The 21,771-nt window shown below is 43.3% G+C and overlaps 4 protein-coding genes across 5 annotated transcripts; 1 reads left to right on the top strand and 3 right to left on the bottom strand.

The window, feature by feature from the left end:
* Positions 1-788: 788 nt before the first annotated feature.
* Positions 789-2,218, top strand: LOC134184898 (integrin alpha-X-like). Its single transcript, XM_062652665.1, has 2 exons — positions 789-1,180; positions 1,249-2,218. Exons 1-2 carry the CDS (start codon positions 820-822, stop codon positions 2,046-2,048), a joined length of 1,161 nt encoding a protein of 386 aa, XP_062508649.1. The 5' UTR covers positions 789-819; the 3' UTR covers positions 2,049-2,218.
* Positions 2,219-6,266: 4,048 nt separating this feature from the next.
* LOC134184136 (uncharacterized) lies at positions 6,267-7,509 on the bottom strand. The gene is made up of 3 exons (XM_062651749.1): positions 7,284-7,509; positions 6,989-7,080; positions 6,267-6,566 (listed from the first exon to the last, which is right to left on the bottom strand). The coding sequence occupies exons 1-3, from the start codon at positions 7,507-7,509 to the stop codon at positions 6,267-6,269; spliced, it is 618 nt and encodes a 205-aa protein (XP_062507733.1).
* A 4,943-nt stretch (positions 7,510-12,452) lies between these two features.
* On the bottom strand, positions 12,453-13,294 carry LOC134184815 (uncharacterized). Its single transcript, XM_062652568.1, has one exon. The coding sequence runs from the start codon at positions 13,153-13,155 to the stop codon at positions 12,592-12,594; it is 564 nt and encodes a 187-aa protein (XP_062508552.1). The 5' UTR covers positions 13,156-13,294; the 3' UTR covers positions 12,453-12,591.
* Positions 13,295-16,894: 3,600 nt separating this feature from the next.
* On the bottom strand, positions 16,895-19,052 carry LOC134185069 (replication protein A 70 kDa DNA-binding subunit-like). 2 transcript variants are annotated; one of them, XR_009970740.1, is made up of 8 exons: positions 18,872-19,052; positions 18,735-18,804; positions 18,540-18,618; positions 18,406-18,467; positions 18,274-18,335; positions 18,158-18,219; positions 17,982-18,095; positions 16,895-17,083 (listed from the first exon to the last, which is right to left on the bottom strand). XR_009970740.1 is itself a non-coding variant. In XM_062652847.1 (7 exons), the coding sequence occupies exons 1-7, from the start codon at positions 18,881-18,883 to the stop codon at positions 18,053-18,055; spliced, it is 390 nt and encodes a 129-aa protein (XP_062508831.1). In that variant the 5' UTR covers positions 18,884-19,052; the 3' UTR covers positions 17,928-18,052. The 2 variants fall into 2 exon arrangements, 1 of the variants encoding a protein (XP_062508831.1); XM_062652847.1 differs by lacking the exon at positions 16,895-17,083 and having other exon boundaries at positions 17,928-18,095.
* Between the last annotated feature and the right edge of the window lie 2,719 nt (positions 19,053-21,771).

Raw genomic sequence — 21,771 nt, 5'->3', positions numbered from 1 at the left:
ATCGCTTCGGATTCGCCATCGCTTCGAATTCGATCTGAAGACGCGAATGTCGAAGAAAATTCGAGGCGATTTGCTGCTACCCGCTGTGAACTCGCGGCGCGACTCCGTCCCGCGATATATATATATATATATATATATATATATATATATATATATATATATATATATATATATATATTAATTGTTAGATTACAAAATATAGTCTAGATGCCACGTATCCTGTGCATGAGAGAGAAGAGGCAGGCGGGCGGGCGGGCGGGCGGGTGTGGGTGTATAACACTGTATACGCGCCTACGCGTTCCACGGCCATTCAAGTCTACAACATATCCGAAGGAAGTGGTCAGATTGCTGACGTCACGATGTAGACGAAAACCATCGAGCTACACACAAGTTTTGTATATGTGCATGTATATCTATAGCTAAAACACACAATTCTTCACAATTTACAAATGACAACAAATAATTAACAACCAAACTATCGATAGGAATAACAAGCTAGAAAGGCAAATCCTGATCTGCAACCCTCGAACAAGATATTTTTGATTTGAAAAGAGGAAACGTAGACGACGATTGTCTGTGATCCAGAACACAATAGCGGTTTCTCCCACCTTCCCTACCGCATGCATTGTAGTTCTGGAGAAGGCGACGGTGTTTGTGTCGCGATTTCCAGTTTCCTGTCTAGATTTTTGTGTGGTTTGCATGCAATTACGAGGTTCCCGCTGTTGTGATGAGCCTTCACTATATAAAGATAACAAAGCAGCTCGAAAGTCATTACTCGTCGACGGTTTGATCAGCTCGAGTCGATCGCTCTCTGTGAAGATGATGACTCTGCGTGTACAGATCCTCTCTCTCGTTTCTGTCTTCTTCGTTCTGCAGACAAATCCGAGTTATGCCGTACCGATCAATATAGACGGAGACTTTTTGAAACCTCTCTGCGAGAACCCGCCACCGGTTTTACGACTCGTGTGCAAGAGTCTGTTTGGTGTCACGTGTCCGACACAAGTCAAGTTGGGAGATTGGGCATACAATGGTATAGAAGTCGACGGCTCGCTCAATAGCACCGCCGCTAGCGCTTGTCCCGGCGTAAGACTGCAGACGTACGAAAGAACAACGAATCTTTCGACTATTCTGTCTGAATGTCGTTCAAAAGTAATCGTCCAAACAGAAGAAGAATACCGATGTGAGTATTAAACTATCTCTAGAGATTTCAAAATAACATAGTTGCATACAATTTATTCGACATCGCAGGTCCACCTACTACAAAAGAAAAGGCTGCTGCTCTAACTCGCATATTTGGAAGCTTTGGGCCACCACCACCTCCAGTCGTACAACCATCGGCTGCTGCTGCGACGGTAGAGCCGACGACGGCACTCCCCGTAAGAGCAAAACGTCAAGAATGCTACTACAACGACGCCATCGACCTCGCCATTCTTATCGATGCCTCTGGCAGCGTTGGCAGCCCAAACTTCTACAAATCCGTCGAGGACGTAGCCACGTTGATCGAAAACACTTGCAATGACTTCAAATGTGGTTCTCCACAGATCAGAGTGGCCGTGGTGACGTTCGCATCTTCTCCCGTCACCGTGTTCGACTTGGCCTACTCGGCAGCAAACCACCACAATCGCCAAGACATAATCGACAGCATCCTGACTACACACTACACGAACGGCGGCACCGCGACACGTTCGGCTCTCGAGCACGTCCGTGACAACATTTTCAGCGCCAGTCATGGTATGAGACGACACAGTAAGAAAAAACTCATGGTACTGACAGACGGTAACCACAACGGCGGACAAGACCCCAAAGACGTGGCAGAGAGCTTGCACGAGCGACCGGGTAGCGATCAAGTCGACGTCTTTGCCCTCGGCATCGGCAGCGGAATATCGTTCCAAAACGTGAAAAATCTCAATCACGCCAGCGACTTGAACAAAATTCTTCCATTTTTGACTTACTCCTCGTTCGCCGAGTTCTCACAAGGAGTTCAAGTGGTCGCCGCAGATGCTCAAGCGAACACCAACTCGTGCTCGTCGTCGGCCTTCAAGAAATGAAGAACAAACGTGGATCTAGAGGACGTCGATTATCGTGTCGAACCAAATTTCTGTTGTTTTGTTAGTTGTTGAAATTTCTGTTTAGCAGTTCAAGTTCAACTTTATTGTTGGATACTATAGTGATATTGTCGTTATAACAGAGTCAGATTTCTAGACAATAAAATTTAATGTTTAAGGATGCGTTTATTATATGCGGCTATATATACCTACCACGCAGATATGCGTGCATGCAACCGCTTTGTGAGCAAGCTCGTCGCTGTATCCGCCCCTGTACTAAGTATCCACGTGAGTGAGTCCTAAAAGTATATTTAGTATGTTTGGAGGTATCCTGCAACGTTTTCACTCATTCGCCTTTAAATGTATGCATGGCGTGGGGTACGTTTCTGTCCGACGACCTCGAACAGTAAGACCTTTCCCCTTTCTCGCCGGAAGTGTGAGGGTGGGGAAGGATCTGGCTACTATGAAGGAATTCTATACTTGGAAAGGTAGGTACTTCTTTAAAATTTTGTTGAGGCTGACATCAAATCAGTACATTGTACAGCTAGTGAGCTTCGCTCCTGGCTATTCCATTGGTCATTGCCTGTCTTACGTGGAGTTCTCCCAACAGAATACTTTGTCCATTATTCTTTGCTGGCACCGGAAAAAGTGCCTCTACAATCAGGCCTAGGATTTTAGAGAATATTGTTGTAGACGTGCAAATCTGATATCTGGTTTGCTGAGTGTTAGTAATCATACCCGTCTGATTATAGAGACCATCGTAATTAGGTGTTAGATTTTCAAAATGATTGAAAGTGACTACACAATCAAACATATGATTGTAGAGTAGATTGTAGTGTAGAGCCAGGAGAACCTCTGATATATATCAGAGAAAAAAGTGTCTCTACAATCAAACCTAAGATTTTAGAGAATATTGTGGTAGACGTGCAAATCTGATGTCTGGTTTACTGAGTGTTAGTAATCATACCTATCTGATTTATAGATACCATTGTATAATTAGGTGTTAGATTTTCAAGACGATTGAAAGTGAATCTACAATCAAACGTATGATTGTAGAATAGATAGTCTAGAGCCAGGAGAACCTCTGATATATATCAGAGGGAAAAGTGCCTCTACAATCAGACCTAGGATTTTAGAGAATATTGTCGTAGACGTGCAAATCCGATATCTGGGACGTATGTAACTATCCCTAGCGTTTCACGCATCGGGTAATTACAGTAGGTTTTAGATTCTAAAGACATTAGAAGTGACTCGGAAGCGTTCGTGGGCTAATTACCGTATACGTGCTAGATTCTCAACTCAAGGTGCATGAGGAGATCTCAAATCAGTCATCAAGGTTAGAGACACTCTACGACGACTGGTTTTCGGTAAGTACGATTAGATTCAGAACGCTAAACATCACGAGTTCTAAGACCGTGCACATTCTGAGCTAGCCCATGATGGGCATCCAAAAGGAGGGTTTACGTTACTGCTTCACAATTACATGTGCATGTACTTCTCGGTGGTGTCACGATTGGTCCAAATGAAAGTCAGTAGCTAGGGTTAGAATATTACAAATGTCTACAATTTCCAATTACAATAATAGTTAATTAATAAGTCTATACGATGTACAAATACAACATTATGAACTAACAGGAATTTGCACAACCAAACGTTTTTGACTAATATCAATTAGAGCACATTTGCATATTAGCCTTCGTGGAGTAATAAAAGGAAAGTGACTTTCACTGTAGTTTCTCCTTTGCAGGGAAAGCAAGCCTGAATCAAAATCAACTAAAGTTGAACTTGGCTTGATCCACTCCACTCTGGCAAGGGTATGGCGTAACAGTTTGATCTCATCTGTTCCAGATTCTCTAATATAAACAAGTGCTTGAAGAAAAAACAAAACATTGCCAATGTATGGCTTCGTTACGAACTGATCTTGATCATCGAGGATTGTCCAGTACACTAGAACGGCATTTGTTCGATTTGTTCTGTTCATCTCTGAACTAAAGACACATCCATTGACCATACATCGTGCAAACAAGTCAATCTTCCTCGCAACACAGACTAACTTGTCACCATAAACTTGCTGAAAGTGTTTGACAAGCAAAGCCTGTACATTATCTGCCAAAGTAAAATTTTTCTAGCTGGGTGACAAAGACTAACTGGCCAAGAGTCCATTGAATCATCATCTTCATCAGCATCTAACATTAGCTGCATGCCCATTAGGTCTTCTCCTTCAGCATTAGTAAGTCTAGTAGATGCGGCTAATTGTAATCTACTAGGCAGCCACCTGCCAAATTCCAAGTTTGTCACTATATCAGTCCAACTTTCATAAAGAGCATAGAGATCAGCAGGGATTGAAGGTAGCTGTGGCAGATCCATAGGATCGATGAAAGAGCTCTCCAGCTGATATTGCACATGATATCTTCTAAATCTGCCCTTCAATTGATATTCCATTAGTCGGAGCATTGCCAACAACAGCATTCTCACGTTCACAAGCAAACAACCAAAAATTGTTTGCAGGTCCAAAGTCATTCATACAATCTGCCGTGTGTAATGCCATCTGATAGTTAACAGGGACATTCCATTTCCCATAGGCCTTACAATAGGCCTCATGATGACGTTGTATTTTAACTTCTATCAGATCAATGATTTCTTGTGTAGGTGAATCATCTATTAAAAGCTCGACTACTTCTGCTAGCAGTCGAAGACTTGTATAAACAGTAAGTAGAACAAGTTTTATGAAGCATGCTCTGGCATATATAACAATGAAATGTTTCCATTGAGCTGCTGTCATTTTAGCACGATGATCACTGTCAACAACCTTGCCAGGAAGCCTACCAATGTCCAACGGCAGCTGCTGGTTTAAAGCATTTATTCGTTGTTTCAATATGACTTGATTTGCAGATAGCATAGAAAATGAATCGTTACTAGTTCCCAGGATAAGCGATATTTCATGAGATACCAATCCCAAAAAGAAGCAATGCATCGGATCGACAGCTGCCATCTCTACAGGGTCAAAATATGGCAATCTTAACAGTTCCGAATATCTTACTCCATTGGTTTTCGCAAGATGGTCCTGTTGAGCCTTAGTTGAAGCGTCTCTGTATGCCAGTGCCTGCTGTCGAACCTCTGCACCACTTCTCAAAGGTATAGACAAAGAAGTCTCCCCATTGGTGAGGTAGCTCATTTTGCCTGATGCTCCATGTGTTCCCGGTGCTCTCTCAGCTTGAAATTTGCACTTGCTACAACCAAGATCTGATTTGTGACCCAAAAACTGCAAAACCTTTCGAGATGCTGGTAAATCACAAGACACACACACAAGAGCTGCTTTCACTGCTTTGATAGAACCATCAGCTAGAACAACTTCTATACCATTCCACAACAGCTCCAAGTCATCGACTAAAGGTCTTAGAAAGTCATTGATATGTAGCTTTGGTTCAGATGGACCTGGTATAATGCCGACAAGCATAGTCCATCTCTGTTTCATCCGCTCTTTACGTGGTAGGTTCAGAACCGACATGAACATAACACCAACTTTATACGGTGAACGAGAAAAAGGACAAAACCAATCCACATTGAGAGTCAACCCAATACTGAATTCGTCACTAAAAAATTGACAGCCTCTATTGTCCTTCAACTGGCACCATACGTTTCCATGCCAAACATCCCATATTCCTTTACGCAATGCAGGAGGCACATTGCCCGAATCATCCAGTGAAGCATCTAGCAAATCCACACACTGCTGTCTCTTAAAGAAAGTTTTAGTAGCTCCGAGGGAGGGTAATAGCAAAATGTCTTGAAAGGAACCCATTTGAAATTGCCAAAGCTAAGATTCTTTTTGTAAAGAAGCGGCTCATTGCATACTTTTCTACGAATTCTTTGCTGGCAGTGTTGCTCGCAACAATCTAGTGGCTTTACCATTTTGCAATCGTCAAAGATATACAAGTGTGAACACCCTGGACGGACAACATAAGTGACAGCCGATTTAGGATGTTTGCTAATCCGGGAACATGCAAGCAGTTTCTGCATTGTTGTAGGAAAACGGTGTTGCAGAGGATGAGTTACCACTGCTAGTAAGACCACAATAATTTTCATAAAAAATCATCACCATATTGCCAACATGGTACTTTAATTGAAGCTTTAGCAGCAGCACAGCAAACCACTGACTCAGAGACTGCTGCAGATCACTGTCTCTTTGTCTATCTTCAGTAGATTCACAAGAAGAAACTGCTTCTAATTCTCCACCGATAGCATCATGAACTGCATTTCCATATCCAACTCATCAGGTATGACTTTTGCTGTTGATGGTTTAGTGTGCACGTGAGCTGCAGCTAAGTCAATCGTATCTTCAACAGATAACTTCTCAGTCTGGTCAGATGATCCCTCATCATAATTAAATATGCCTTGATCATTAATGAAGCTGCCATCCCTTCTGCTTGCAGTTTCATCATCTGATGTCTCTGAAGTCTCTGATGTCTCAAGTCTCGACATACTTTGACTGTTCATTTCAAACTCAGCGTCACTAGATGCATTCTGGTACACAAAAGCTACAGTTACCTGATGTCACACACACACACACACACACACACACACACACACACACACACACACACACACACACACACACACACACACACACACACACACACCACACACACACACACACACACACACACACACACACCACACACACACACACACACACACACACACACACACACACACACACACACACACACACACACACACACACACACACACACACACACACACACACACACACACACACACACACACACACACACACACACACACACACACACACACACACACACACACAATTGTAGTCCAGTTAACCAAAGAGCACATCTTTCAGAAACACCAAAATATCCAGAATCCCATACTTGAGACAGAATGGTAAGGTAAGTATGCCAGTACACTACAATTCTACTTACCTGATCAACCAAAGAATGCTGTGAGTGATCTTCATAATCTTTATTCACTGTAGATTGAAGATTTTCAAGATGCTCTGGGAGCATATCATGTACTGAAAGCCAGCAAACTTGATCAACACAAAAGGCTCTTTGGGTTTATTAATTAACTAATTTAATTAGCATTCAGTTGTAAAAACCTGGGTAATAGCTATGTAAAGGATAGTTTCAATAACTAACACCCCCACCAAACAATTGCTTTCAATAGCGTCTGACAAAGTGCGTTCACGTCTTCTGGTCGTCCCTTAGAATTAATTACCTTGTGCTGTGTCGGGTTGTGCTTGCGACGTCTGATCTAGACTCTGTTGCTCTACGTCGATATGTTCCATTACACCGAACTCAGTTACATGTCTTGATCGTGTAGATCTCGATACCACTTTTTTGCCACGGCTAATGGCACAGTAGCAAGTTACTCGTTTCGATTGAAGACACGATGTTACACCTCGAGCTCTCTTCGACAGCAATCTTTTCCTTCCGGACTTCATAGATGTGCCACGCTCACACGTAGACGTGAAGTTTAGTAGAAACAGCAACCGATGCCTTTAGCCACCACACAACGACTGCTACTACTGTACTAAGAAATTTTAGAGTAGCATACGCTGACCCTTTATAGTGTTTGTTCAATCTGGCGCACGTTAGATATTTTGAACATGCGTACTAATCTTGTTAGCTAGGCGCCAAGGTTTGAAATTTACAGTGTCATCTAGCCTCGAACTTCCAGACCAGAGAGCGCGCGAAGCGCGCGAACTCTAGTGTAGACCAAGTCGATACTAAAATGATTTCGGAAATGGCCTTTTTTTAGCCAATGAGCTTCTACAATCCGAATCTCGGTTGTAAATTCTGATTGGCTTAGCAATAATTGGTTAGGCTAAGTGCACTAGCACCTGATTGCGCGCGTGTGAAATCCTCGTGGGCGGCTAAGTGCACGCCAGAACGATGACAAGACTCTGCATGCCAGAACAATGATCAGACTGTGCACACACACATCTTAGTTTTAGTTTCAGCTTCAGTTCTTTAATATTTTCAAGCTTGCGGTGAGAGGACACGCACAGCAGCGTCGCTAGACCATCACCTTTGACAACTGGTCGAGCGGTAGTCTCGCTAGTCGAGCGGTTAGACTAGCTAGCGGTCTGCCGAAGAATCAAAGAGTCGTCGTTTCATGCCGTCCACCAAGATATCGCCGCAAACACGGCAGACGTCTCTTCTTTGTTTGTGAGATCTCATGGCATTTACAAATGATATGTTGATCTAGGTAAAACGATCCTACGCTGTTAGACACCATTTACCATCGCTTTTGATAAATACTTTCGAAATCATTTTAGTATCGACTTGGTCCAGACTAGAGTTCGCGCGCTCTCTGGTCTGGAAATTCGAGGCTAAGTGTCATCTCACTAGAAAGGATTCTTCAGTCACTCAATTCTTATTATAGAAAAATGTCGACCAGTGAGCTTTTGAAAGAGCTTGCAGGTTTGCGAGAACGCATTGACCACTTGGAACGAGAAAAAAGAACTGACGACATTTCTGCGACTAGCAATTCCTCAAAACCGAGGCCACGAGAAGTTAGTCCGACGGTAAAAGCGCTAAGTAATGCGTTGTAGCGAGGTAGATGTCAGTATATACGAAATTGTAAATTTCCGGAAATGGACCGGAAGGCGGCTTCTTCAGTAGAGAATGGTTATTAATTTTATTTTTCTAATAGGCGGCACTGAAACGGCTCTTTGGCGACATGTCACTTGAAATCAAACCTGCAGAAAGACCATGGCAAGATGTTGCTGCGGAACTAAGAAAGACTCTTGTGCAAATGCTCGGAGCGGGAGGCAATCGTCGAAATATTGATGACACCACAATACTAAGACGTGTGCGTCAGTTTTATGTCGCACGAAGACAGACTGTAACTGCAGCCAAAAACACAGAGAAGAGACGTCGAAGACGGCAACAACTTAAAGTCAGCGCAGCGACTTACGTGAGCATTTTAATCTAGCTGATATATTAACGAATGCAATTCCTAGTGTAACAGTTTGTATTACCCAGAATTTAAATTAAATAAAACTTTAATTAAAGTTGATTTCACATATGCGTAGATAAATTACGGATATGTAGTTGTACTCTGAGTAATCTGCATGAAGATGAAGAGTACTGTATACGCATGTACAGTTGGGTTTCTGTTGCAGACCTACAGGCGTCAGAAAGTGGCTGAGGCTATTAGAAAAACGAGCTTTCAGCAGACCAGAGACGTGTCATTGTTCAGATCTGCCATTCCCAGATTGACAGATAAACAAGTTTCGCCAGCACCAAATAGCAGCGATGAAGATGCTAAACTGAAGAAAAAAAAGTTGCAAGTTAAACACCTGAAACGAATGAGAGAGTTGGCAGCAGTAAAGAGGCGAGTTCAAGACAAGGTGTGCCCGGACTGGAGACAGAAGGCAGTTGAAGAAGGCTTCTTAATTAGTGGTATATTTGAGACAATCATGTGTCATAATCTCTAACAGACAATTGGTCAGACTACACACACACACACACACACACACACACACACACACACACACACACACACACACACACACACACACACACACACACACACACACACACACACACACACACACACACACACACACACACACACACACACACACACACACACACACACAAAACATATGTAACCCTTGCATTTAAACTGTTAAAACATTGCACTGATGTTGTGTTTGTTACTGGTAGATTCAGGAGAAGAGTCGAGTGATGCAGGGGCCAACTGCAGGTGCATTGCTTATGTCAGTTGCTGGGATCGAAATACTCTAACATAATCGTTGTTTGAAATTGTAGTGAATTAGCTGACAAAGACAATCAAATGTCAGGTATACCAACTAAATGCAATGGCCTCAGTGGCATGTGAGCACGTGTACAGTAGTAAGTTACTATTTTACTAAGTGTAAGGAAAAAGATTATCTTATTTTTACTGTACAAGCAAATAAGCAATAGTATTGGTATGCTATATGGGGGCGAGGAAGATGAAGTGAGCTACTTGTAACGCACTATATAATGCTATTGAAAATATTACAATCATGTACATTAGTAGACATGCATAGCATTGCCAATGCAAATTATTTTGTCAATATTGCACATGTAGAGTATGAAGCCGAATATGACGATTCTGATGTAATTCCTGCAACACCAGAACATAGTGCAAGTAAGTATATACAGAGTACAGTATGTCTAATGTTGAGTTTTGCTTGCGATAATTACATGTACATTGGTATAATACTGTTTAGTGTACGTTGTATGTACTTGTAGTGGCTGTACACTATCATGGAATCTTGTAGTTAACAAGATAATATATTCCTTATTATTGTGAATTCAGATTATGAGCATAAATCAGATGTACCGGTAGCTGTGACATCTCCAAAACATAGACAAGGTGAGTATTATTATATACTAGGATTCATGGCCCGTCTTTCGTACGGGCAAGATACTGTAGTGTAAAGATAGGTCTGTGGATACGTCACGTGCAATCTTTGTTGCGCGGTCCCGGATGCGCTGAATGAATTCGAATCTTGCTCTTCGCGTAAGAATGCTACTACAACGACGCCATCGACCTCGCCATTCTTATCGATGCCTCTGGCAGCGTTGGCAGCCCAAACTTCTACAAATCCGTCGAGGACGTAGCCACGTTGATCGAAAACACTTGCAATGACTTCAAATGTGGTTCTCCACAGATCAGAGTGGCCGTGGTGACGTTCGCATCTTCTCCCGTCACCGTGTTCGACTTGGCCTACTCGGCAGCAAACCACCACAATCGCCAAGACATAATCGACAGCATCCTGACAACACACTACACGAACGGCGGCACCGCGACACGTTCGGCTCTCGAGCACGTCCGTGACAACATTTTCAGCGCCAGTCATGGTATGAGACGACACAGTAAGAAAAAACTCATGGTACTGACAGACGGTAACCACAACGGCGGACAAGACCCCAAAGACGTGGCAGAGAGCTTGCACGAGCGACCGGGTAGCGATCAAGTCGACGTCTTTGCCCTCGGCATCGGCAGCGGAATATCGTTCCAAAACGTGAAAAATCTCAATCACGCCAGCGACTTGAACAAAATTCTTCCATTTTTGACTTACTCCTCGTTCGCCGAGTTCTCACAAGGAGTTCAAGTGGTCGCCGCAGATGCTCAAGCGAACACCAACTCGTGCTCGTCGTCGGCCTTCAAGAAATGAAGAACAAACGTGGATCTAGAGGACGTCGATTATCGTGTCGAACCAAATTTCTGTTGTTTTGTTAGTTGTTGAAATTTCTGTTTAGCAGTTCAAGTTCAACTTTATTGTTGGATACTATAGTGATATTGTCGCTATAACAGAGTCAGATTTCTAGACAATAAAATTTAATGTTTAAGGATGCGTTTATTATATGCGGCTATATATACCTACCACGCAGATATGCGTGCATGCAACCGCTTTGTGAGCAAGCTCGTCGCTGTATCCGCCCCTGTACTAAGTATCCACGTGAGTGAGTCCTAAAAGTATATTTAGTATGTTTGGAGGTATCCTGCAACGTTTTCACTCATTCGCCTTTAAATGTATGCATGGCGTGGGGTACGTTTCTGTCCGACGACCTCGAACAGTAAGACCTTTCCCCTTTCTCGCCGGAAGTGTGAGGGTGGGGAAGAATCTGGCTACGGAAGACTGCTGTACCGTATCACTGGCTGCTCCAATGACATTTTTGCAGCATTCTCTTTTGCGCCAAGTGCGCGAAGCCCACACGTTAGCACAAAGTCGTAATCTCTAGCCGGACCTCATACAGTACAGACGTGTAATAGATGATGCGTGGGCACGTACACACAACTTAATTAATTAATTAATGTGCTGCCATAAATAAAGCGTATATGAAAGACAACATTATTATGTACCTCAAGTAATCAATAGGAATGACACAAGTAAAAATTATTAATATAAATAAAAATGGTAAATAGTCAACCAAATTGTCTCCAATTATCCCCACTAATTAGACGCTCATGTCTGTCAAACCAGAAGATGCTCGATAGATAGACAAGCTCTTTAACTTAAAACTCTACAGGAACTGCGCAACAACGCATGCAAGTTCAGGCCGCGTTCGAAACCAAGGCTCCGAGAGTCTCACACTATGCCGTTCGTCCAGCCTCGCCTTTCCAGATCGCTATTCGCGAGCTCGTCCAAGCCAAAGACTAGTACATGTACAGCAGCTGAGCTACTCTATACACGGTTCAAACTGTGTACTTAAGCTCGGTATGTCCGTCTGTAGACACGTACGCGTTGTACGTCAACTATAACACGGTTTCTCTGATCGGTGCGTTCCGCTAACTAGACTAATGAAGAAGCACTTGAAGTGCAAACCCTCGGCTTGTAAAGCACCTTGAAGGTAAATTAGTCGCGCTATGACAAAATCGTATGACAGAATGGTATGATGTGGGTAATAAATAAGAAGCTGTAGCAAAAGGCTAACTACTTGACACAACGAAAAAACACAACTGGTCAGAGCCGGTAAAAAAAATGACACAAAAGTCACGAGGTTCGCAACACACTAGCTAATTAGTGAGGTGTACAAATTATACGGCTTCCGTCCGCTACACCACTCTCCCCCAGAACCGAGATGTAACGCAGTGGGACCTTGACTTGACGACCTGAACGGGTGCTCTGCGGTTGAACGCCGTTAGAGGTTTTGTTCCGAAGTACATAATCAGGCGAAGATGGTGGATGCTTAGGCGGTCGTCCACGACGTCTGGGCTCAGCTACTTTGACGGGATGTTCCAGGTCCATGTGAGCTGGCTTGAGTCGGTCTACTGTGATTATTTCGCTCTTGCCTCCAATGTCTACCTGGAAGGTTTTGGGGCCAGAATGTATGACTTTGAAAGGGCCTTCATAGGGCAGTTGGAGAGGAGTGCGATGAGCGTCACGACGAATGAAAACGAATTTGGCCTGCAGCAGATTGTGAGGAACAGACGTAGGTGCGGTGCCGTGCTGAGATGTCGGAACTGGGATGAGTGAGCGTACTTGGTCGCGCAGTTGACGGAGATGTAAACTGGTGTCAGAGAGTGTGTCAGCAAAGCCAGGGATAAATTCTCCAGGCACTGTAAGAGTGGAGCCATACACCATTTCCGCGGAGGAACATCCCAAGTCTTCTTTAGGCGCTGTTCTAATTCCCAGAAGTACCCAAGGTAGCTCCCGCACCCAGTTGGGGCCAGTGAGGCGTGCTCGCAAGGCAGACTTCAAATGGCGATGAAACCTTTCTAGCAGGCCGTTCGACTGAGGGTGGTAGGCTGTTGTATGGTGAAGTTATGTACCTAGCAACCGAGAAATAGATGTCCAAAGTTGTGAAGTGAACTGTGGCCCTCTGTCAGATGATATGTCAAGTGGTACGCCAAAACGAGCAATCCAGTGGAAGACTAGAGCTTGAGCGCAATTGGCGGAGTTGGTATTATTCAGAGGTATCGCTTCAGGCCAACGAGAGAAACGATCGATACAAGTAAGTAGGTGAGTAAAACCATTGGAAGGTGGAAGTGGTCCTACGAGGTCCACATGAATGTGGTCGAACCGACGATGTGGGACATTAAACTTCTCCAGAGGGGCCCTGATGTGTGCTTGGACCTTGGAAGACTGGCAAGCAATGCACTGCTTGGCCCAGGTTCCTATCTGCTTTTGCAAGCCATTCCATACAAATTTGTTGGCTACAAGTTTTCTTGTAGTGCGCACAGAAGGGTGTGATAGACCATGGATCAGGTCAAAAACTTGGCGTCTCCAACTGGCAGGTACGATCGGTCTAGGCCGGCCGGTTGACATATCACACAGCAGTGTAACACAATGGGTTCCAAAAGGAATATCCTCTACTTGTAGACTCGACGACGTTGCTGTGCGATAGGCCTGTACTTCAGTATCTTGTTGTTGGGCTGTTGCCATGGCACCGTACTCAATTCCCAGTTGTACATCCGCGATGGTGGCTCTCGACAACGTGTCTGCTACAGGATTGTCTTTCCCTTGTACATGTCGGATGTCAGTGGTGAATTCAGAAATGTATAAAAGTTGACGTTGCTGGCGGTTTGACCAAGGGTCTGACACTTTTGACATACAGAAAGTGAGGGGTTTGTGATCGGTGAAGGCAATAAATTGTCGACCCTCTAGGAAGTAGCGAAAATGCCGTATTCCTAAGTATAGAGCGAGCAGTTCACGATCAAAAGCGCTGTACTTCTTTTCAGGTGGTCTTAGTTTCTTGCTGAAGAAAGCTAGGGGTATCCAGACACCGTCCACAAACTGTTGAAGAACAGCCCCTACTGCCAGGTCTGAAGCGTCAGTGGTGAGTGAAATCTGTGCATCGTGATGCGGGTGTGAAAGTAGAGTTGCGTCTGCCAAAGCTTTCTTAGTGTCGTGGAAAGCTTTTAACATGGTCTCATCCCAGGTCAGCGTCTTCGGTTTTCCTGATAATGCCTCAAACAGTGGTAACATTGTATGAGCTGCGGCTGGAATGAACCTGCGGTAGAAATTGACCATACCCACAAATTCTTGCAGGCCCTTGACTGTGGTTGGTTGGTCGAGTTGGGTGATGGCGTCTACTTTTTCAGGAAGTGGCATGATACCAGCACGAGTAATGCGATGGCCTAAGAAGTCCAGACTGTTACGTCCAAATTGACATTTGGAAACGTTGATCACCAGGCCGTGTTCTTGGAGTCTCTGGAACAGCAAGCAAAGGTGTTGCTTGTGAGTCTCAATGTCCTTACTGGCCACCAAGATGTCATCGATGTAGACAAAAGCAAACTCTAAGCCGTAACAGACAGTGTCCATCAGGCGTTGGAAAGCTTGAGCAGCGTTCTTCAGACCAAACGGCATTCTGAGAAATTCGAAAAGTCCAAACGGAGTGATGATAGCAGTTTTGGGAATGTCTTCAGTAGCCACAGAAATCTGGTGATAGCCTCGAACAAGGTCGACTTTAGAAAATACATTCATACCCTCAAGGTGAGAAGAGAAATCCTGCAAGTGAGGCACTGGGTATCTGTCTGAAACAGTAGCTTCATTGAGGTGCCTGTAGTCTCCACAGGGGCGCCAACCTCCCGAAGATTTTGGCACCATGTGCAATGGTGATGCCCAAGGACTGGACGATCTGCGTATGATGCCCATGGATTCCATACTGCAGAATTCCGCCTTAGCAGCTGTTAGTTTATCTGGAGGCAGGCGACGGGCACGAACATGAACTGGTGGACCTTTGGTAGTGATGAAATGCTCCACACCGTGCTTGGTAGGTTGTTGGACAAAGTTAGGTGTCGTGATAGCTGGAAAGTCCGCCAGCAATATGTCATACTTGTCGGTAGAAGTTGAAATTGCATCAAGGTGAGGCGCAGGAGTTTTGGTCGAGGTCTGCATAAGTGGAGCAGAGTGGAAAGTTGCTGCATCGACAAGACGTTTTCCATTCATATCAACTAGTAGAGAGTTGGAGCGCAAGAAATCGGCTCCTAGCAGAGGACGAGTCACATCGGCGACTATAAAAGACCACTGATATCTGTTTGAAGCAAAATGAAAAGAGAGTTTGCGAGTTCCATACGTCCTGATTGAGCTACCGTTGGCTGCCAGTAGCGGTGGTCCTGGTTGCCTCGTACGCATGCCCAATCCAGTAGCAGGAAGAACACTGACTTCTGCTCCAGTGTCGATGAGACACTGCCTCTTGGAAACTGAGTCACGTAGGAAGAGAAGGCCGCGATTATGGCCGGTCGCCTCGGCCAGTAGCGACCGGCCTTGCCGTTTTCCGATCAGTTGCATGGTTGCTTGCATTGTCGAGCTGCCTCGCCGAAGATGCGATGGTAATAACACAAACGGTTAGAATCCGGGGTGTCGAAACCGGAAGTCCCGGACGTTGTCTGCTTCTGTCTTGTCCCGGACGTTGTCTGCTTTTGTCTCGTGGCAAGTGGTCTACGCTGTACGGCGGTCGCTGTAAATGGCTCCATATCACGGCTTGACCAGAGAGCGTCGGGCCGTCTTGCTAGTGCGCGGTGGTCTTCAATCTTTCCATCCACCAGTTGGATGCGAATGTCCTCGGGCAGACGCTCTAGAAAAAGTTGCTCAAAGAGTAGACACGGAGTGTGGTCGCTGAGGAGCGCTAGCATCTCATCCATCAGCGCAGAGGGTTTTGAGTCGCCTAGTAGGCGAAAGTGGAGCAAACGAGAAGCCCTCTCGTGTTTGCTTAAGCCGAATGTGTCAATTAGTCGGTCCTTCAGTGCTTTGTATTTGTCCTCATTTGGAGGGCGGCGAATGAGATCTAGAACCCTCGTTGCTGTCTCCTGATCTAGGGCCGCAAGGACGTAGAAATACTTCGTCTCGTCGGCTGTCACCCTGCGGAGTTCAAACTGAGCTTCGGCTTGTACAAACCAAACCTCCGATTGGGAAGTCCAGAAAGTTGGCAGCTTGAGCGACACTGCATGTTCTTCGTGTGCCATGAAACAACGTTCCTGGCTTCAGGGTCACCAATGTAGCAAAAGGCTAACTACTTGACAAAACGAAAAAACACAACTGGTCAGAGCCGGTAAAAAAATGACACAAAAGTCACGAGGTTCGCAACACACTAGCTAATTAGTGAGGTGTACAAATTATACGGCTTCCGTCCGCTACAAAGCATTATTGAAATGGTCACAGGTCGAGTTTGAAGTAAGTCACGTGACTGGCTGCTACCGTGTACAACAGGTAGCTACGCAGTCCGTCAGCCAACATCCCGTAGGACCTCGCTTCTATTTTTACAACCTTCGCTCGTCGGTTCTTTGTGCAGGTGATTGTTTGTGCAGCTTTTGAGGTCGTAACTATGGGCGGTTTTAGGCGTGGCATAGGTACCAGAGCCGAAACAAAATTAGATGTGGGAACGTTACAAATGCAGCTAGATTAGGCGTTGTTTCTAAATGCATGTTAACAAGTTAATAAAAGTGTGTAAGGCAAAAACAGCTGGCAGAATGTTATCTATCAGCAACAAATTGATTTATTTGGAGTAATAACTGTCACAGTTCTACATATTCCTAACGGAAATGCAAGTGCATTTGAGCTTTTCTTCTTCCTACAAAGAGCAAAGAATAATAAGAATAGAATTCGTTGTTATCAAAGTTATATACATATATATATATATATATATATATATATATATATATATATATATATATGTGTGTGTGTGTGTGTTAGCTGTTCCCTTCTGGAAGGCTTTAAAGAATTTGCTAGAGCAGCTTTCTGTTAGATTATGGATTTATAACGCTAGAATGATATCTAGCCGCATACTTGCGGAAGTAGCTGAAGTCCTTAGTTGGGACTTCCCTGTATGTGAGTAGGTGTGTAAGAAATAAATAAATATATATATAAAAAAAAAAAAAATATATATATATATATATATATATATATATATATATATATATACATTGTAACTGTCAACTTTGACTTTGAGTTTGAAAGTGTAGATCCCAAAGTTTTTAGCAGCAAAAACTTGCTCATAAGCAGCCTCAGTCTAAACAAAATTTACAACCTTCTTAGGTCGCCGAAAATAATAAAAAATTTATAAAACATTTACTGATTCTTTAAGTTCTGCGATTGCTTGTGCTGAGTAACCAAGCAATGCTTCAGCTGGTTCATTGAAACAAGTAATCCATTGTTCACCAGCGCAGTCACGGATGTTTACCAACGCAGACACAGAAACACAGAGACAGACACAGACATAGACACACAGACACACAGACAGACACAGACACAGACACACAGACAGACACATACACACAGACGCGTGTGCGCGTGTACACACACACACACACACACACACACACACACACACACACACACACACACACACACACACACACACACACACACACACACACACACACACACACACACACACACACACACACACAGGCACATGCACAAACACACACGAGTCTTTAGTATTTGTATAGATGAATGTACAATCTGACCTGCAAGCAATTTCGCCATTTGAATGAATCAAATGTTGTGTCGAGTTTCTCACAACGGTATTGTCCATTCCCTATGTCAACCACTTTGAAGTTCTGGTCTTCCAGTGGGCAAGCCTTTGAAATAGATTCGATATACCCTATCACTTAATAAATACTGATAAATGTATAGACTATACTTTGTAAAGAGCATTATCTTTCTTGAAAACAGTACAGTTGCTTGCACATTGAAATAGTCCGGCTAAGAAACAAAGTCTAGAATTTAGGCAGGCGAAGAATAAAATATCTAATAAACCTTGTCTCCACGGCCAAGATTTTCATCTTTGATTTGACTCAATAGTTTTGTGGGCGTATTGACTTAATAACGAAAAACAATGCTAGCTGTATACATATTTTACTATATAAATGCAACTATTTCTCTTCTTACTGTATGTCTGCTGGGTGGTAATGGATTCAAGGTGATGTTGTTGGAATTCAACATATTCATACCTAGAATACCACAGTGTGTCATTGATAAACACAGTAACATATTTGTTCCTAATAGAAATGAATCATTCTCACCATTCTTTTAGGTGATCTGCAGATCCATGATCTGGGTTGATTGCTAGCGAACTGCCAGATGTGAAAGACAGTGAACGACCTAGTGAGAGACAGTCTATGCTATAGCATGTCATGAATTTAACAAGTTTACAAGAAGCTAACATTGTTACACAAGTTTATTAATAACATTAAAGGAGTATATGTAGAGCCTTGTACCTCCAAAGTCTGAAACTCTTGCACTCTTGACAGCTAAAACTGCATTAATCGGAGCAGTAAAATGTTTTGCCTATTGTATAACAATGATAATATGAAAACATAAAGAGAAGGCACACATATTATTGAAGCTAACATACATCGTCTCCCATAACGTTCCATTTACAGTACCGGTTGTATCCATAATTTCTATGTCTCACTTAGAAATCTAGCAAATAAACCATAGTTCATGATATAGGTGCTCATGTGTTACTCTGTAATAACAACTGTATTCACACGTAACAGGAAACATGAAAGCACAAAATAGGCACATGAATTCAGAATGAAATGATTGGATAAAGTGATATGTAATAGTTGTCAAAAATAGTAGCGATTGATGATAGAATTGCACTGCATGACATCGTCAAGTAATTGTACAAATTTCACGTAAAGCTATTCAAGAGAAAGTGTGTTTACAGACACAGACAATTATACAAATACATAGACAGACATGCAAGCATAGAGATACACAAATACCTATGAAAAGAGTAGAATATTGTTCAGCAAACTGTAACAATGAATAAACTGATCAACAAATAATTTATAACCTACTATAATTATTTTGATTACAATACAATTAGTTATAGTTTACTTGACGTCCAGTTGACTTTTGTGTAATGTGAACAATATCTGACACAGTCTTCACAATGCCAATCACATCTCCAACAAAACTGCCTTCTCCACTGACCACTCAATATGCAATATGTTGGTCTATGTCACTTACCTATGACACTGTCTTTGGGTATATCTGTAATTGTTTTGATCTTAACAAAGTCATATACCATTTTAGCGATGTTGCCTTCATCCATACTAGTACAGGCATTATATGGTTTGACCTTAAACAAATTGCAATACAAACTCTCTCAACTGTTTCCTACATAGAAAAGTGTGCTCTATAACATACTAAAAGTCTTAGTGAATTCTTTGAGGGGAAGTGAGCGTATCACCTCTGGTAGCGTTCAAATCACGTGACTTCCAAAACTCTCTCTATGTCTAACTTACAGTTCTTCTGAAACACAAATATCGCATTGGATACTGTAGAAACACTATAGTGAAGAACAAATACCTCACTGGAGACTTGTTCAAGGCTTCTCCAGAAGTTCAGATGACCCAGAAACTGGGAATGTGGAAACAGAAGAGATTTTAGAAGCTACAACTTTATCACACGAGAAGTCTGCTAGACATCCAGACCTGGATGAAGCTGCTGTTCTCTATGAGAAGGTGATGCAGGGTTTAATGTCTGCAGATCAAGTTTGCCAGTCTGGTGTCCTAACCAGAATCGGTGATGCTCTTCAAAGAGAAACCGAATCCATGAAGTCGTCTAGGACTGCTACACTTTGGTTGCAGTACATAGATATGGTTGATATACTTCGCAAGTATATCCGAGCAGAGCGTACTGGCAACTGGGAATTGCGGCTCCAAACTGTTTCAGAAATGCTCCCTTACTTGGCCGCATGTTCTTCCGGCTCCAGCTGTTGAAATGCTTGGAGAGGAGATATCGATAGTGGTACTTCCACCAGAACTAGAGAACAGGGAGCATGAGCTACAAGAAGAAGAACCAAACATACACTTACCAGTCCGTCCAGAAAGAAACCGGGTTCCGCCTGTGTGGCATAGAGACTACGATATTAACTAATAATTGACTTGTTGCGTTGAGTTTTACGTTAATTGATTGTATCTTAGAAGTATGTTTGGAGCAAAGAGGGGAGGAATGTGGTATATGTAACAGTAGTAGTGTGATTAGTGGGCGTGCACTTGCTATGTAGACATTTGTAATCATAAATATTGAGAGTCGGTACTTGACCGTCAAGGACTGTCGTTGTCTCGGTATCCAAGCGATCCTCGTCCGTGTTGTCTACTCGTATAGTAGCATTACACATGCATAGCCATGGACAGCTAATCAATTGTAGCTCTGAACACACGATGGAGTCAACTCAGTTCGTCTCTTTGTCGTCAACACGCAGTAATATATAAGACTGTAGTAATGGATCAAAGCAACGAAAACGGTGAAGATGAATGTGGTCCCATTGAATTGGCGTATGTTCAACAGCAGAGGGGAGACGTTGACTGTGGTGTGTTTGCTATTGCATTTGCTGCACATTTAGTTCTAGGAGATGATGTAGCAAGCCTGAAATTCGACCACCCACGAATGAGGGAGCATCTGTACAAATGCTTGCATCAGAAGAAAATGACAGGTTTTCCGCAGTGCGCCCAAACAACTGCTAGACGCACTCCTAGACTTCGCCGTACCTACATAGAATTTGCCGCAACTGTTTGAAGTCAGAAGAATGCGATGATACCGTGCGGTGTCAAAATTGTGAGAAATGGTTTCACGTTGGTTGTCTTCAACATGATCTACCACAACAAAGTGACAAATGGCTCTGTGACAACTGTTTGTAAGAACGCTGTAACTACAGTAGACGATATAGAGTCACTTGCTTTAACGAAGTCACCTAAAATAGATGTTTTCAGTCGCAAATTTAATTAGACAACAAACAAGCAATTTGTAACATGTCAATTTGTTAGAAATTTAGCACAAAAACGCAGACTGTAAAATAGAGTTTAGAATGTCACATTTTTAGACGTGCGAAATTCTCATAATAAGTGTACGGCGCAGGAATGTCAAATTCTCTAAAAAAAATACGGCTCGAGAGATGCCAAATTTCCTAGGAAAACGGCTCGGGGGATGCCAAATTCCCTAGGAAATACGGCGTGGGATGTCAAATTCTCTAGAAAATACCGCTCGGGCATGCCAAATTCCCTAGGAAATGCGACTCGGGAGATGCCAAATTTCCTGGGATTCCAAATCCCCTAGGATATACGGTTCGGGGATGCAAAATGTCCCGAAGGGATACCAAATTCCCTAGTGAATATGGCTCGGGGATACCAAATTTCCGGGGATGCCAAATTCCCTATGACACCGGAAATCCAGGCCTCAGGTAATGAAGCACTTGAAGCGCAAACCCTCGGCCGGTATGCACCTTGAAGGTAAATTAGTCGC

This window comes from Corticium candelabrum, chromosome 9 (genome assembly GCF_963422355.1).
Source record: "Corticium candelabrum chromosome 9, ooCorCand1.1, whole genome shotgun sequence".
NCBI lineage: Eukaryota > Metazoa > Porifera > Homoscleromorpha > Homosclerophorida > Plakinidae > Corticium > Corticium candelabrum.
Note: the sequence above shows the minus strand (reverse complement) of the source record. Positions and strands in the feature narration are given on the sequence as shown.